The sequence below is a fragment of the Hevea brasiliensis genome, chromosome 7, assembly GCF_030052815.1.
Source record: "Hevea brasiliensis isolate MT/VB/25A 57/8 chromosome 7, ASM3005281v1, whole genome shotgun sequence".
Classification (NCBI taxonomy): domain Eukaryota; kingdom Viridiplantae; phylum Streptophyta; class Magnoliopsida; order Malpighiales; family Euphorbiaceae; genus Hevea; species Hevea brasiliensis.
The window spans coordinates 15,580,281-15,595,314 of record NC_079499.1 but is presented as its reverse complement, the minus strand read 5'-3'; the positions used below and the strand labels follow the sequence as shown (position 1 = coordinate 15,595,314).

The window sequence follows — 15,034 nt, the reverse complement described above, 5'->3', positions numbered from 1 at the left end:
TTAAACTTTTGAATATTTTATTTCATTATAGTTATATATAGAATTCAATGATAATTAATATTTTAATTATTTATATTTTATTTTTATTAATTTTTAACAAATTTATTTTTAAATTTTAATTAAATATTTATATTTTTATGTATAAATTATATCTCAACTATATTTTTATATAGAACTAGAATTTCAAAAATAAATTGTAAATATGATTGTATTAAAATTTTAAATATAAATAAAAATGATTAAAAATAATTAATGTTATAGTATTAAAATTATGGATACTATTTTTCAAAAAATATCATATATTTTTAATATTTATTATATTAATAGAAAATTTTAATTTTTATGAATTATATTTATTTTATAATATAAATTTATGAAAAGTGATAATCATTTTTGTTGAAAAATTATTTTATAAAAATATATCAAATTAATAAAAAAATTAACATTTAGATATAGTATTTTTAGAAAATAATATAATAAAATATTATTTTTAATTTATAATAATGTTATATATTTTCATTATTATTAAAATTAAATAATCCAATTCATTATTAGTAATTTAATTTTTTTATTATATTAATAATAAAAAATATTATATTTATATATTTTTAAAATAATATTATTTTTTAATTAATTTAATATATTTTTTATAATTTATAAAAAATAAATATTAATTTTCATAAATTATGAAATAAAATATAAAAATTTTATAGAATTTAAATTATTGTTTATATAAAGTATTTATATTACATTTTAAACGAAATAATCTTAGAAACTAATATATATATATATATATATATATATATATATATATATATATATATATATATATATATATATATATATAATTAAATAGGCATTTTAATTAATTATATCATAAATTAATTAAAAACTTATTATTATAATAAGTAAAAGTTTATTCAAATTAAATTAAATAAAAGAAAAATTTTAATTTAAAATTAATTTAATAGTAATAATCATCATTTATCTTATTTAAAATGTAATTAAAAATTAAATTAAAAAATAAAAATTATAAATTATTCATGCATAACATTGACATTATGCTAGTTTAGCCCATACAATTAAAAAATAAATTATTTAGTATCTATATTTTATTTATGTTAAATTATTTAATCAATTCGTCAAATTTTTCGTTAGTCAAAGAATATCAGTCACAATACTATTTAGTTTTTCTATTTTTTTGAAATTAATTAGTTAGTATTTTAAAAAATACTTCTATTTAGTCCTCTTATTTTGTAAAATTAATTAATTGATCCTTATATTTTGAAAAATATAATATTTTCAAAATATATTTCTAGATAAAAATAAAAATTTTATTGTGTATAATTAAATTTGAATTTATATTTTCTAATAAATTTTTAAGTATAATTTAATATAATTTCATGAGCATTATTTTTATATTTTTTCTATGAGCATTATTTTTGTATTTTTTTTATTAACAATATAATTTTCTAGATTATCACCTTCATTACTTAAAGATGTAATACTTAATAAAGTATTGTTTATCAATAGATAAAATATAAAATTAATGTCTAAAAAATTTGATGAAAATACTTAAATAATTTTTAATAAAATATAAATTCAAATTTAATCTTCATACAATAAAATTTCTATTTTTACTTAGAAATATGAATTTTAAAATATAAAAACAAATTAATTAATTTTAATAAAATAAAAAATGAAATAATAATATTTTTTTAAAATTTAAAAATAATTAAATAATTTTATTAAAATAAAATAACTAAACAATAATTTAAACAATAATAAAATCTGTTAACTCATTCAAAAATTAATAAAAGTACTAAGTAGTTTAACGAAGTCTAAACAATATAATTTTCAAACTTTATAAAAATAAAGCGCTAAATAATAATAATTATTTTTTTTATTATTTTACTTTTACCTCACTTTAAGAATGCCACTTCACAAATCCAGCGCTAGCGCTTTCTTCCCTGTGTAACATCTAGCGTAGATACCAAGCGAGCTTAGACAGCTGAAAAACCTCAGATTTTACAGAGACCAACAATAACTCAATAATGGCAGAACCAAAAACCAAATACGATCGCCAACTCAGGTACTGTTGATTCTCTGCCTTCCCACTTCGTTTTTGTTTCCTTTTCCTTCTCCTTATCCTCTCCCTTCTTCTTTAACTTAGCTCTATCTTGCCCTAACTTTGTAAAATCACAGCTCTCAAATTTGGTTATTTGGGAGATATTTCGTTGCCTTTTGTTAATCTCTGTTTGTTTCAATGGAAAATTTTAGCTTGGAGGAAAAATGATATTGAGTTCTTAAACATTACAAAACTTAGCTCGCTATATTACCTTGATGAATAAATTTCTTATCCGAATCAAAGTTTTTAAAAAATAGTTGCTGAAATTGGTTTTGGTGGAGGAAGTATGTAAATAGAGGCTTTGTTCCGAGTTAGTCTGAGTAGAACTTTAGTGGGGGGTTATTTATTTATTTATTTATTTATTTTTTTAAAGACAAATGTGAGGAGATTTAATCTTTAAAATTCAAATTGGCAAGGGAAGCTTTAGCAAGAAATTTACTTCTGATAAGAGTGGTTTGGAATGAAGGGGTGGTGTTTTGGAATAAACTGTTTAATTCAGAATCTCATGGATTTGTATTGACTAACCTCGTATTTATTCGCCAATGGCAGTCATTTTAGGGTCTTCTAAGGTGGATTTGTATTGATTACTCTTTTTGATGTTTTTTGAATTGCTGGAATGCTTGAATCCATAGGACGTTTGCTTATTTTGTTGAAGTGTCCTTGTTCTTTTGGCTTCAAGTTTCTTACTGTGAGGGTGATCAAAATAAAACAGAGATATATCATTCACATAGTTTATAAATGCAGATGATGAACGTGAAAATGGAGGTGAGTGAAAAATTTTGCTTTCAAAATTTCCACTTAACAAGTTAGTATTTGTTTGAAATTTTAGGATATGGGGAGAGCAAGGACAAGCAGCCCTAGAGAAAGCCAGTATATGCTTGCTTAATTGTGGTCCTACGGGTTCTGAGACATTAAAAAATCTTGTTCTTGGTGGGGTTGGATCGATCACAGTGATTGATGGATCTAAAGTTGAAGTCAGTGATCTTGGAAATAATTTCATGGGTATGTTTCTCTGATCTGGCATTCTGTGTACTTATATTTATTTATTTTTTCTGTGCTTATCTTGCCTCGTAATTTTGGTAGTGGATGAATCAAGTGTGGGGCAATCAAAAGCAAAGTGTGTGTGTGCATTTCTTCAAGAGCTAAATGATGCTGTTAAAGCCAAGTTTATAGAAGAGCACCCTGAGGCATTAATCGAGACAAATCCGTCCTTTTTTTCTCAGTTTACATTAGTAGTAGCGACTCAGGTGTGGAATGCTGTTCTCATCGATGGAATATTTCTGTCTTAAAGGGAAAATTAAGCTTCCAAATTATAGAATTTTTGTGCTTATCTGTTGGAATCTTGTTTTATCATATTGGTTTTACTATCTTTAATGTGCTATCCTTGGTATTGCAGTGTGCTTTTACAGAGTTGTATATTTATGTTGCCCAAACCTTTCACATTATTTTTGATAATAAGTTTCTTGTTGATGTCTTTGTGTTCTGAGATTCATAAGCGTGTATCCGTGGCATAATAGCAGAATTTTTGCCTCATTTCTGAAGTTCTTGTATGGTTCCTTAATCAATGTCTAACCTTTAGAAATAAATCCCTTTAGTTTCATGACTGGAAATCTTTATTTCTGGTGAAGAGTTTTATAGTTTATTTTTCTTTATATGCAATATCTTTGATGGAGGTTTCCTTATATCACTTGCAGCTGGTGGAAGATTCAATGGTTAAGCTTGATAAAATTTGTAGGGAGGCCAATGTGAAGTTGATTTTTGCACGCTCCTATGGCCTTACTGGGTTTGTTAGAGTCAGTGTAAAGGTAATTTGTCAGAACTTTGTGGTTGAAACGTTGCAACTACCTTGACATTTCTCCAAACAAGTATTCTAATCAGCATACCATTATTTAAGAAAGCGCATGCACATTGGATGGATGACCTACAATGCCCTTTATCACTGTATATCTGTATTTGATTTCCCTCAAAGACAATGGTCTTAGACAATATCTTGGTTATTAAATTACTTTGAAATTCTTATAAGGGCATGCAATTATGAGGGGCAGTCAAACTGTTGAATTTAAAAAAAAAAAAAAAAGAAATTTGTTGAAGTAGGAAACATGTTACCATCATCATATCTAGGAATCATTTATTTATCCAAGGGGTGAGAAATTGACCTTTCTTCTTTGCTGCAGGAACATACAGTGATCGAGTCAAAGCCTGATCATTTTTTGGATGATCTTCGGTTGAATAACCCATGGCCTGAGCTCAAAAGGTAACCTCCACTTGTGTGTTGTGTCTGAGAAACATATGAATACATTTTCATGTTTCTTATTCTGTAGTTACCTGCTATAGTTTTGCAGAAACAATTGACTTAAATGTGGCAGATCCTGTTGCACATAAGCACACTCCATATGTAATTATCCTTGTCAAGATGGCTGAGGAGTGGGCCAAAACTCATGGTGGTAGCCTTCCATCAACTAGGGATGAGAAAAAACAGTTCAAGGTTTGTGTGTTAATTCATATCTTGTCTGTTTAATTCTTATCTTGTCTGTTTGGTTTGCTTTTGAATCTAAAAATTAATTGTTCTCTTGAATGTTTTAGGAGCTTCTCAAAGCTGGGATGGTTGCAACGGATGAAGAAAACTATAAAGAAGCCATAGAGGCCTCCTTTAAAGTATTTGCTCCTCGAGGAATTAGTAAGTAAAAATAGTAAGAGTCATGGATTTAAATTTTGTGAACATGTTGTTGGTGCTGCCTATAGAATTAGAATGAAAAATTAAGATAAATGGATGGAGTTTCTGAATAAGAATGAGGGTAGGAGGAGTTTGCTTCCTTGTACACACCATGATAAGTTCTAATACTAGAAAATTTGCAACTGATTTTGCATGTTCCAACTTAATTCCTTTTATTTTTCAATTTCTCTGAAGCATTTCTCAAAACCTTTCGTACGTACTCCTAGAGCTTTTAAGATCTAGAGCCTGTTTGGTTGAGCATTTTTGAGCTAGCTTGGTGTTTGGGCTTCCATCTGTTGGTTTAGGATGTTTAGTAAACAGAGCGATTGGAGCAGGTTTTTCAAACATAAGCGGTTAGCTATTCAAAGTTATAATTGTAATGCTAAAAGGTTGGATTTCTAGTTGTCAGCCTTTGGCCCTTCAATTGCTAGCCTCTAACTGCTAACATTTTATTGCCAACCACCAACATCTAACTATAACCACTGAAGCAAAGTGGTCCTTAGACTAATAAATTCAAACCTCAGAACTGAATACAACTCAACTCAACTCAACTAAGCCTTTATCCCAAAAAATTGAGGTCGGCTATATGGATTCGCTTTCTTCACTCTAAACGATTTTGGGTTAAATCCTCAGAAATTTGTAATGTTTTTAGGTCATGTTGTACTACTCTCCTTGAAGTCAATTTAGGTCTACCTCTTTTTTTCTATCCTCTAACCTAATGTGCTCTACTTGTCTAACTAGAGTCTTCGTATGTGTACACTTCACATGACCAAAACACCTCAATCTCCCTTCTCTCAACTTATCCTTAATTGGCACCACTCCTACCTTTTATCTAATACTCTCATTACGGACTTTATTTAGTCTAGTATGGCGACTCATCTACCTTAACATTCTCATCTCTGCAACTCTTATCTTAGACGCTACGACTCCTTCAGTGCCCGATACTCATTACCATATAACATAGCCGGTCGTATGCCTGTACGGTAAAATATTCCTTTTAACTTATTGGGAATCTTGCGATCACATAAAACTCCCGTAGCACGTCTCCACTTCAACCATCCGGCTTTAATCCTATGACTAACATCCTCCTCATATCCCCTATCTACTTGAAATACTGAGCCGAGATATTTAAAGTGATTACTTTGGGACAGTACTACTTCATCTAAACTAACTCCTTCCCTATCATCAGTTTAGCCTTCACTGAACTTGCAATGCATGTATTCTGTCTTCGTTCTATTTAACTTCAAGCCCTTTGACTCTAGAGTGCTTTTTCAAAACTCTAGCTTTCTATTGACTTCTCGCGTCTCATCTATCAGAACAATATCATCCGCAAACATCATGCACTAAGGAATACTCTCTTGTATATGTTTCGTCAATTCATCTAAAACTAATGTAAAAAGGTAAGGGCTTATAGCTGATCCTTGGTATAATCCAATTGAGATCGGAAAATCTCTTGTGTCCCCTCCCACTGTGCGCACAATAGTAGTTGCTCCTTCATACATATCTTTCAACACTTGTATGTACCTAATAGATACATGTATTGGTTATAAATATCACATTTAATGAAAATGAAAAACTAAAATATTCATTTGACTGATTTATTCTAGAGACTCCGTATGGACTGCATTTAGTGACTAATGTAAATGTATAACATACTCAATCCTTGTAAATCCAACTCTCATAAATCAAACTTTCTAAGTTTTGTAGTAAATATCTAAATTTTGAAGTCCTTGATTCTGGACTTTCTTACTTTATGACTTTGCATCATTCTCTTCTAGCTGGGGAAAACGAAAAGGTAAAAAGTACTCTTCATATTCATGAATGTCAAGGGCATTTTGTAGGAATAACAAAATCGGTGACGGCATTTTTTTGTGTTGGAACTTTCATGGAGTTCTTTGCCTCATTCTTGATATCCTTCTGCAAGACATTGCTATAAACTTCATTATCTTACTAGGAAAATGATCCATGGATTTAGGATTAAGGTTTTGTTGAATCAAATTAAGTTTATCTTAGTCGCTGGGTTGTGTGCCTTTCAACAATTGCTGGTTTTTCTCAGCAATGAAAGCAGATGCCACTTCAACTTCTTCTTGGATACTCTCTTTACTTGTTTCCATTTCCATTTCCATTTGTTTCTTACAGTCTGTTGTTTTCTGCTAGTTGTCAAAAGCATTGTTTACAGTTGAAGAATTTGCCTCTTGATAATTGTTAGATGGTAAATAACTTCCAACTTTTTCTTTAATGAGCCTACTAGTCGACACAATTTTAGGTGTTTTACTAGATATGCTGCCCTCTTTTATTACCAAAATAACAATTCAGTTAGAGGGGTTAGGTTACTGAGTTTCTGAGTAATCTAGCAGTAAATCATGTCTTTCTGAGTTGTTGACCGCCAGCCTTCCCAGTTCTGATACCAAAACTGATCCAGCATGGGAAATGATAGAAGAAAATTGAGATAAATGAATGGGATCTTAGGATGGGAATGCATGTCCACCCACCTTGGAAGAACATTGAAATAATTTAACCTTAAAAATTTGTTGACTGGTTCTGCAATAATTCCTACTGAATTCCATATTCTGAAAAACATGCGAGCAATTTTGACATATAAACTGTTGATATACCATATCGGTTTGGGATAGGGGTAATTTGCCTGTTATAAAGCCTTGGGCACTTCTCCCTTGAGCTAGCTTTTGGGTTGAATTAGGCTCATTTCATTTTCTTCACATGGTATTAGAGTAGGCCACAATTTGGGACTCAAAAAAGCCTGGTAGGCAGTGCAGCAACGAGCCAAACTCAAGTGGATATATGGGCTAGTAAAAAGAACTAGATTTGTAGAGTCAAGCTACAAAAGAAGAGTCCAAACTCTAGATGGGCCATCGCATGTAGTTCAAGTGACGACTAGACTTATAAATTTGAATCAAGTCCAGTTGCATCTTAGGGAGTAGTGTTAGAATCTCACATCGATTATAAACAAAAAATTGAAAGAGAATATATAGCAAGGGAAGCGGAGCCAAATTAGCTTAAATCATTTTGGTGGAGTAACCCCAAACTCAACACATGGACCTTGCAGACATTCTTTTACATTTCAAGTCAGAGAATTTCATATTGTATCAGAGCTAACCCTTGTTTTGATGTTGGGCCACCTATAGATGTTCAGTCCTGCAAACTTTATACTTTAGACATTGATGCCTAGGTGTGAGGGGGATGTATTGTCCCACATCGACTGGGCATAAGTTAAGAGTGCGAAATATAAAAATATGGGTAATCCTCTTCCTTTGAGTTAGTTTTTGGGAGTGAGTTAGGCATAATCCATTTTCTTAAGATGGTATTAGAGCCTTTTCAACTGATGTTGGGCCTCCCATAAGTGTTTCATGAGGTGTGTTAATATTTCATATCGGTTTGGGATAGAGGTAATGTGTCATTTATAAAGTCTTGGGCACTTCTTTTCCTTTGAGTTAGCTTTTAGGGTTGAGTTAAACCTAATCCATTTTCTCTACAGAAACTTTTAGGACATGGAATGGTAAATAAAGGCCTTGGAACTGGCATTTTATTGATGACTAAATGTCACATTTTTCTTGGTGAGAAGTTGAAGACTTTTTGAGTAGCATGTTCTAGATTCCTTATGGATTACATCTAGTGACTCGACAATCTAAAATTGAAAAGCACCCTTGATCCCAGTCAATCAAACTCTGATAATTAAGCTATCAAGTTTTTCTATCCTTTAAATGAAGCAGACGTGGATGTTTTGAGGTCCTTGAATCTGACCTTTCTTGACACTTACAAATCTGCATCAGATAATCGTACAAACTAGTTGGTTGAGATAAGCTGAATGTTTTCTTTTTGCTAATGCTTGTATATGCATTTGTAATGTTAGGTATTCTGATTAGAAGGCTTTTTACACATTCTTTTTTATACCCAAAAAAAAAAAAAAAAGGAGTGGAGAGTTAGATTGCATTTCCATGCACATTTGTTTCACATGTAGAAACAGCAATAGGCCAGGTATTCCTGTTACACCACTTTGTTCTGCTGCATCTTGGGATGGGTTTGGCTTACATTGCGGAATACGGTTCAAATAAACAGTATTCTATTGTAATAAAATAGAAATAGTGTTATGTCACTTGGCAAGTTCTAAATGTTGTTGCATGGAGAGTTCTTTTTTAATCTATTTTTAATTTATTTTATTGTTCTCTAATTTTACATTTATTTTATCTGTTAGAGATGTATGTTTTAGTGGTGGGCATTAAAAAATATCATTTTATTCCATGTGAATGCTGGCTAATTTCTTCAACTCTCTCTCCCCTCTCTCTCTCTCTCTCTCTCTCTCTCTCTCTCTCTCATCGTAGGTCTGGATCTGCAGCAGATAATTAGTGATAGCTGTACTGAAGTTGATTCTAATTCTTCACAATTTTGGGTGATGCTAGCTGCTTTAAAGGTGACAAATTATCACTTAGCTTAACTTGTCTGGGGAAAGCCAATTATCATGTGATTGGTGGAGAATTTTGGATTACCAGTCATTGTTTTTGTTGCATGGTCTCAGGAAATTATTACTTTTGGTGAAAGTTTTGTCTAACTTTTTTATGTGTTTGAATTATGCCCAATTATTGAAAAGGTGTTGTCAACAATGATTATGCAAACATTCATGCTTGGGAAGAAGTGAATACGAGGGGAGAGAACTTTGAAAAGATATCATTTTCAATTGTATGTGAGGGAGTTAATGAGATGAATAAAATGAGGTGAAAATGTGGTGCAAATAGGTGGATGGATCCCACCAAATATTTCACCCCAAATTTGGGGTAAAATGGGGTGAAAAACTTGAATAACATTTTTTCCTTCTAGTTTACTACAAACCAATTGAGATGTTGAGGATATAATTACGAGTTTACTGTCATAAAATGGTTTTATTCTGACTTTCACTCTTCTATTTTCTCTCCAACCATGCAAGAACAGTGAAAATAACTTTGGCCCCCCTACAATGTCTGCTTTCATTATACCTCCAAACTTTCCTTCCTAACTTATTCTCAAAATAGTTCTTAAGTGACATAGTGCTTGGACGGTGCAGTTGATTTTTTTTTTTAATTTTTTTTATAAAGAATAGAAAAAGGGACTATTGGGAGATTGAAATTGGCAGTAGATGCTTTTCATGGTCTATTTGTAGATTCGTAAATTAATTTAGAGGGATTGCAGCTACTTAGTTATATAAGAATGGATCTAGTTCCATGATTCCGTCAAGTTGTATATCCTTGTGATCACTCTCCAGTTTTTGTGATTTTTATTTTCCTAAGTTGTGCATATTTCTAGGAGTTTATTGTTAACGAAGGTGGTGGGGAGGCACCGCTTGAGGGTTCAATTCCAGATATGACATCTTCAACTGAGTGAGTGGCTAAGTTGTCTAGAATCCATCTCTATTTTATATTTTAATTAAAATTCTTACGGAAAAAAAAGAATCAAGTAATTTCCTTGGATAAGAATTATATAAAAAATTTGGCAGGCTCTATGTAAATTTGCAGAAGATCTACCAAGCAAAAGCTGAGGCTGATTATCTTGTTATAGAGCAAAGGGTGAAGAATATACTGAAGAAAATTGGTAGAGATCCTGATGGCATCTCAAAGACAATGATAAAAAGCTTCTGCAAAAATGCTAGAAAACTAAAGGTAAGTTTTTAAGGTACAATTTATTAGCTATTAAAGTTTTGTACGCTTTTTGATTAATGTTTTTCTTTGTTGGTTGTTGACTATCCATTTATATGTAAGTGGTGAATAGTTTCCAGGTTTATGTTGATTTTTGAAGTATCAGTCAACTTAGGTAATGATTGCAAAACTAAGGAAGATTAAAGATCTAACCTTATCACTAAAAAAGAGAGCCTAGGAGGGTGTTAAGACAAAGCGTAAAGTGAAAATTTCATGTTGAGTGATATGAGTTGATTTAGGGCAAAAGAAAGCGAAGAACTTGTGGCTGCAAAAGTAGGAAAAGAGCTGGATTGGCTCCAAAAAAGTGAACTTGGTAATGGCCATTGGCCCATTGCTGTTAAGTAATGGATGTGCATGATAGAGGCTGTTATCATTACTGAATGACATTACCCATATGGAACAGCTGCTCCGTTACTCTTGCAAATTTTTTAGTGCTCATTACTTACAGGCCTTGATGATAAAGATGCCCCTCCATTTTTTCCCCATTAAATAATGACCACTGTGTTACATGACAGCATTTGTTTGAAATCATGCGTTACCCCTTTAGGTAGGCTATTGTTATTATTGTTGACTGGCTTTTGTAGTGAGGGTTTCAAACTTTACTTTTGTAGGTTTGCAGGTATCGCCTTCTTGAGGATGAGTTCAGCAATCCTTCCCTTCCGCAGTTGCAGAAGTATTTAACTGATGAGGATTACAGGTGACCTTGAGTTTATCGTGTGCAATTTCACATTTCAGATAGCACATGTAGTGCAATGTATATTTCGTAACTTGAAGGTTTGAGGTTGATATGCAAAGAGGAAAAATTCATGGTTTTCAATTAGGTTAGATGTAATGGGGTTTATTCGTTTTGATTTTTTTTTATTCCTTATATTTGCTCATTGGGCTTCAAATGATTTTCAATTGTGAATGAAACCTTTTATTTTATCATTATTTTTTTTGGGATCTCCTCTTCAACATGTTTTTCGAGAAATGATGATCAATTATCAGTTTATGGCCTTTTTATGCATGAATCTGTTTTTAATATTTGATGAACAGTTTGATGCACAACTAAATTTTCATGTTCCCATACATTCGCATTTCCCGTCCCTCCATTACGGTGCAACTCAATCCCAAAATGTAGTAGAAGACTTGTGTTGGGAAATTTGGAAATCCAGCAATCATAAATGAGGATCAGCACAATCAGTTTTCCCTGCTCTTTTAGGGATGGAACATTTATTTTGCAGATTCCTGTAGGTGTATTCTGTTTATTAGATTAAATGTGTAGTTTGGATTCCTTATTGCTTTCTACTTCCACCCACCGCCACCCTCACCTCAAAACCCCACACCCCCCTCCCCCCTATCTCCCTTTTCCTCTCTTCTCTCCTTAATTATATAATGTGTGGTTCTTCTTAGTGTAATGACTTCTTTTAGAAGTTGAATCCTAAGCAACTATCTTAAGTAGAGAAATTGTATGTTTTGCCTTCGTTTCTTCTTCTTTTTGAAGAGAATTTAAAAAAAAAAAAAAATCCACCAAGTTCCATGTGAGACAACAAATGAGCTGCATACTAAATTATCTAAGAGCTGTTTGTTTTCAATGTAGAATTATATTTTCTATTTGCTTGTGTTGCAGTGTGGCCATGGGCTTTTATATTTTGCTGCGAGCTGTTGACCGTTTTACTGCTAATTATAACAGTTTTCCAGGGCAATTTGATGGGTAATACCTGATAACCTGGACAGTGACTTTCTCTTCTCCGAACATTTACTTTATTGGACTAATAAATTGAGTTATATTTGTGTAACTCTCTGATTGGCATCTTATAGTGAAATGGATGAGGATATATCTCGACTAAAAACTACAGCTGTTGGTCTCCTGAGTGACTTGGGTTGCAACGGATCACCCTTGACAGAGGACCTTATAAATGAAATGTGCCGGTTTGGTGCTTCAGAGCTCCATGCAGTAGCAGCCTTCATAGGGGGAGTTGCATCACAAGAAGTGATCAAGGTCCGTTTTGTCTAAGCATAGTTTATTATTGAGCCATGAATAATGATGACTATTCTGTCACTTCAAGGTTTTTATCAGGGGGAAAACATTTTAAAATTTTGGTTTTTTGAAGCTAATCTTGATGTCACTCTGTCACATTCCTGATGCATTTATTTTGTTCATGACAGCTAATAACAAGACAATTTGTTCCTATTTCTGGGACTTTCATATTCAATGGCATTGATCACAAGTCTCAATTGTTGGCACTTTAGAATGCTTCGGAAGTAAGTTCTTTCATCTTCCATGAATGCAACAACTTTACAGCCACAGTTTCTACTGTTTATTGAGGCTTTATATTTGCTGTTCTGGTTTCTATTTGCAGATCCTCTCTTCAAGTGATGGAATGGTTGACCTTTTTGCTGGTGCGGCTTCATTACATCGTATAGAGGAGGCATTCTTTGCATCATTGCGAGGCGCACAGTATTTAGGCAGGGTTCTTTGATATGAACGTTTTTGTAATCTAGTCATTGATGTGAAACTTAAAAAAAAAAAAGAGAGAGAAGGTAATATCTGAAAGACTTGCTTTCTCTTTTCAGCGAAAAGGATATGCTAGTCGTCATATTCCTGCTGCGTTTTCATTTGGTATCGTAGAATTTATTCACATTGAACCACCTTAGTAAAGAGAGTAATGATTTTAACTATCTACCCTCCTGGCTCTTTTTAATCGGACTAGCTGCAGGGGGCCAGTTTTGGTCCTCCTCCCCTAGCCCTGAATCAGAACTGGCGGTTTGAACTGCCGGTTTTGGTCTGGTTCAAACTATATATATATATATATATATATATATATATATATATATATATATATATAATACATGTGGCAGTTTTAGAGAGCTATATGGATCAAACCATTGTTGAATTGGAATTGAAACCATTAAAAACCGGAATTGGAATTGCCTTTGAGCTGGATCGAAACTGGGTAGGAACTGGAACCACTGTCCGATTGTGATTCACTCCCTCCCCAGGATTTGAAGTGCTGGTTTTAGCTTGGAATTGGCTTGGACCAAACCGATGGCCAGTCCTTCCAAGGTGCCTAGGATACATGTTCACTTCCATCGCTAGATGTGTTGGTTTCAGATTAGAGCTGTTAGCTAAACTGACATAAATCAAGTATTGGAAGCCAAATTTGAATCCTTGGAATTAAGATTTGGATATGTAAAGGACTAGAGGAAGAAAAAAATGCTTTTGAAATTTAGTGGGTGCATTTGAATGTTATGAACCCTTTCTAGTGTATATTTTAATTTCATTAGGTGGTCTCTACAAATATAGTGCAAAATGTAATATTTTTCAAGTCCATTAAGAGTGTCAAGTTTAGAGTGAGAAAAAACCTCAGAAATATTTTTCAAGTCCATTAGGACCGTCAAGTTGAGAGTGAGTTAAAAAACTGCTCATCTAGGTTAGATCTCTGCTCGTTTGGAGTTTATTTCCTGGCCTTTTCGTGGCTCTTCTTGCCCCTTTGGGCTGGAGGCTCCTCCCTTCGACCGGCTGTGGGTTTTATCCTCCCCACCGTCAGTTGGGATGTACATAATCTCTTTTATTAGAGTGGTGCATGTTGTTAAATAGCAGAATTTTTGTGCTAAAATGGTGAGGATTGAGGCTGCTTCCTAATTTAATCTTCTGTGGATTGCTTCTGTGGGTTGTTTCTGTGTTTCACTGCTTCCATTTGGCCAGAGGGTAAGGGTTGCTGTTTCTGTTTGACGGTGTTGGTGAGAAGGTTGGGTGCGAATGTGATGCCGATGATCAGAGTCATTGTTGCCTTCCATTCTCACCAGTGCTATAGGCTACTTTTCTTCAAACCACCATCCGGTCTGCTTAGTTCTACGGCTTTTGCTCATATCTTGGTTTAGTCCCTTCTGTCTTGCAACTTTGTTAAGGTTGAAATGGTGCTTTCTTGTCTTGCATGCTGATAGTGAAAATGTGAAAATTTAGACCACTGTTTATCTTTGAATTTTCTGATCAGGATGGCTCCCTGGAGCAAAGGATCAATTTTAAATCCATATTCCCACAAAAGAATTCATAGGACAAAGAACTTTAAAGCAAAAAGAATCATCGATTGAAAGATCTCTTCATTTGCAGTGCACACGCGGTTTCAAAGAATTTGATGTTGCTATGAAATGGCTTTCACAAGTACACAGATCAATATAGTATAAATTTAAAAATATCATTCCTACAAAAAATTGTACTTAAATTTGAATTAAATGAATAAACTAATTAGAATGTCAAAATTTAAAGATATTAAAAATGAAATTGAAAATAAAACTAATATTCGAGGAATTTAAAGTAAATCAAATAATTAATTAAATTAATTGAACTAAATGACTAAAACTTAACATGAAATTACTAATTACAAATTTGGGATGATTTAAATCTAATTTCAATAAGAATTAAAGTGATTCTAGAAATAGAGTTTTTTAACATTACTTGCGTGTGGTTTATCCCTAATTTAGCAAAACACATGAAATTTACAATTTTTGAAGGAAATCAATTCTTAGTTC

The 15,034-nt window shown here is 32.5% G+C and overlaps 1 protein-coding gene across 2 annotated transcripts; it reads left to right on the top strand.

Annotated features, from left to right (window-relative positions):
- Positions 1-1,931: 1,931 nt before the first annotated feature.
- On the top strand, positions 1,932-13,183 carry LOC110671313 (NEDD8-activating enzyme E1 regulatory subunit AXR1). 2 transcript variants are annotated; one of them, XM_021833735.2, is made up of 15 exons: positions 1,932-2,092; positions 2,958-3,130; positions 3,212-3,375; positions 3,823-3,933; positions 4,303-4,382; positions 4,463-4,613; positions 4,712-4,805; positions 9,179-9,267; positions 10,134-10,207; positions 10,324-10,486; positions 11,134-11,219; positions 12,132-12,215; positions 12,323-12,503; positions 12,671-12,766; positions 12,865-13,183. In XM_021833735.2, exons 1-14 carry the CDS (start codon positions 2,055-2,057, stop codon positions 12,752-12,754), a joined length of 1,572 nt encoding a protein of 523 aa, XP_021689427.2. In that variant the 5' UTR covers positions 1,932-2,054; the 3' UTR covers positions 12,755-12,766; positions 12,865-13,183. The 2 variants fall into 2 exon arrangements, with proteins under 2 accessions (XP_021689427.2, XP_058006019.1); XM_058150036.1 differs by lacking the exon at positions 10,134-10,207 and having other exon boundaries at positions 10,343-10,486.
- The last annotated feature ends 1,851 nt before the right edge of the window (positions 13,184-15,034 follow it).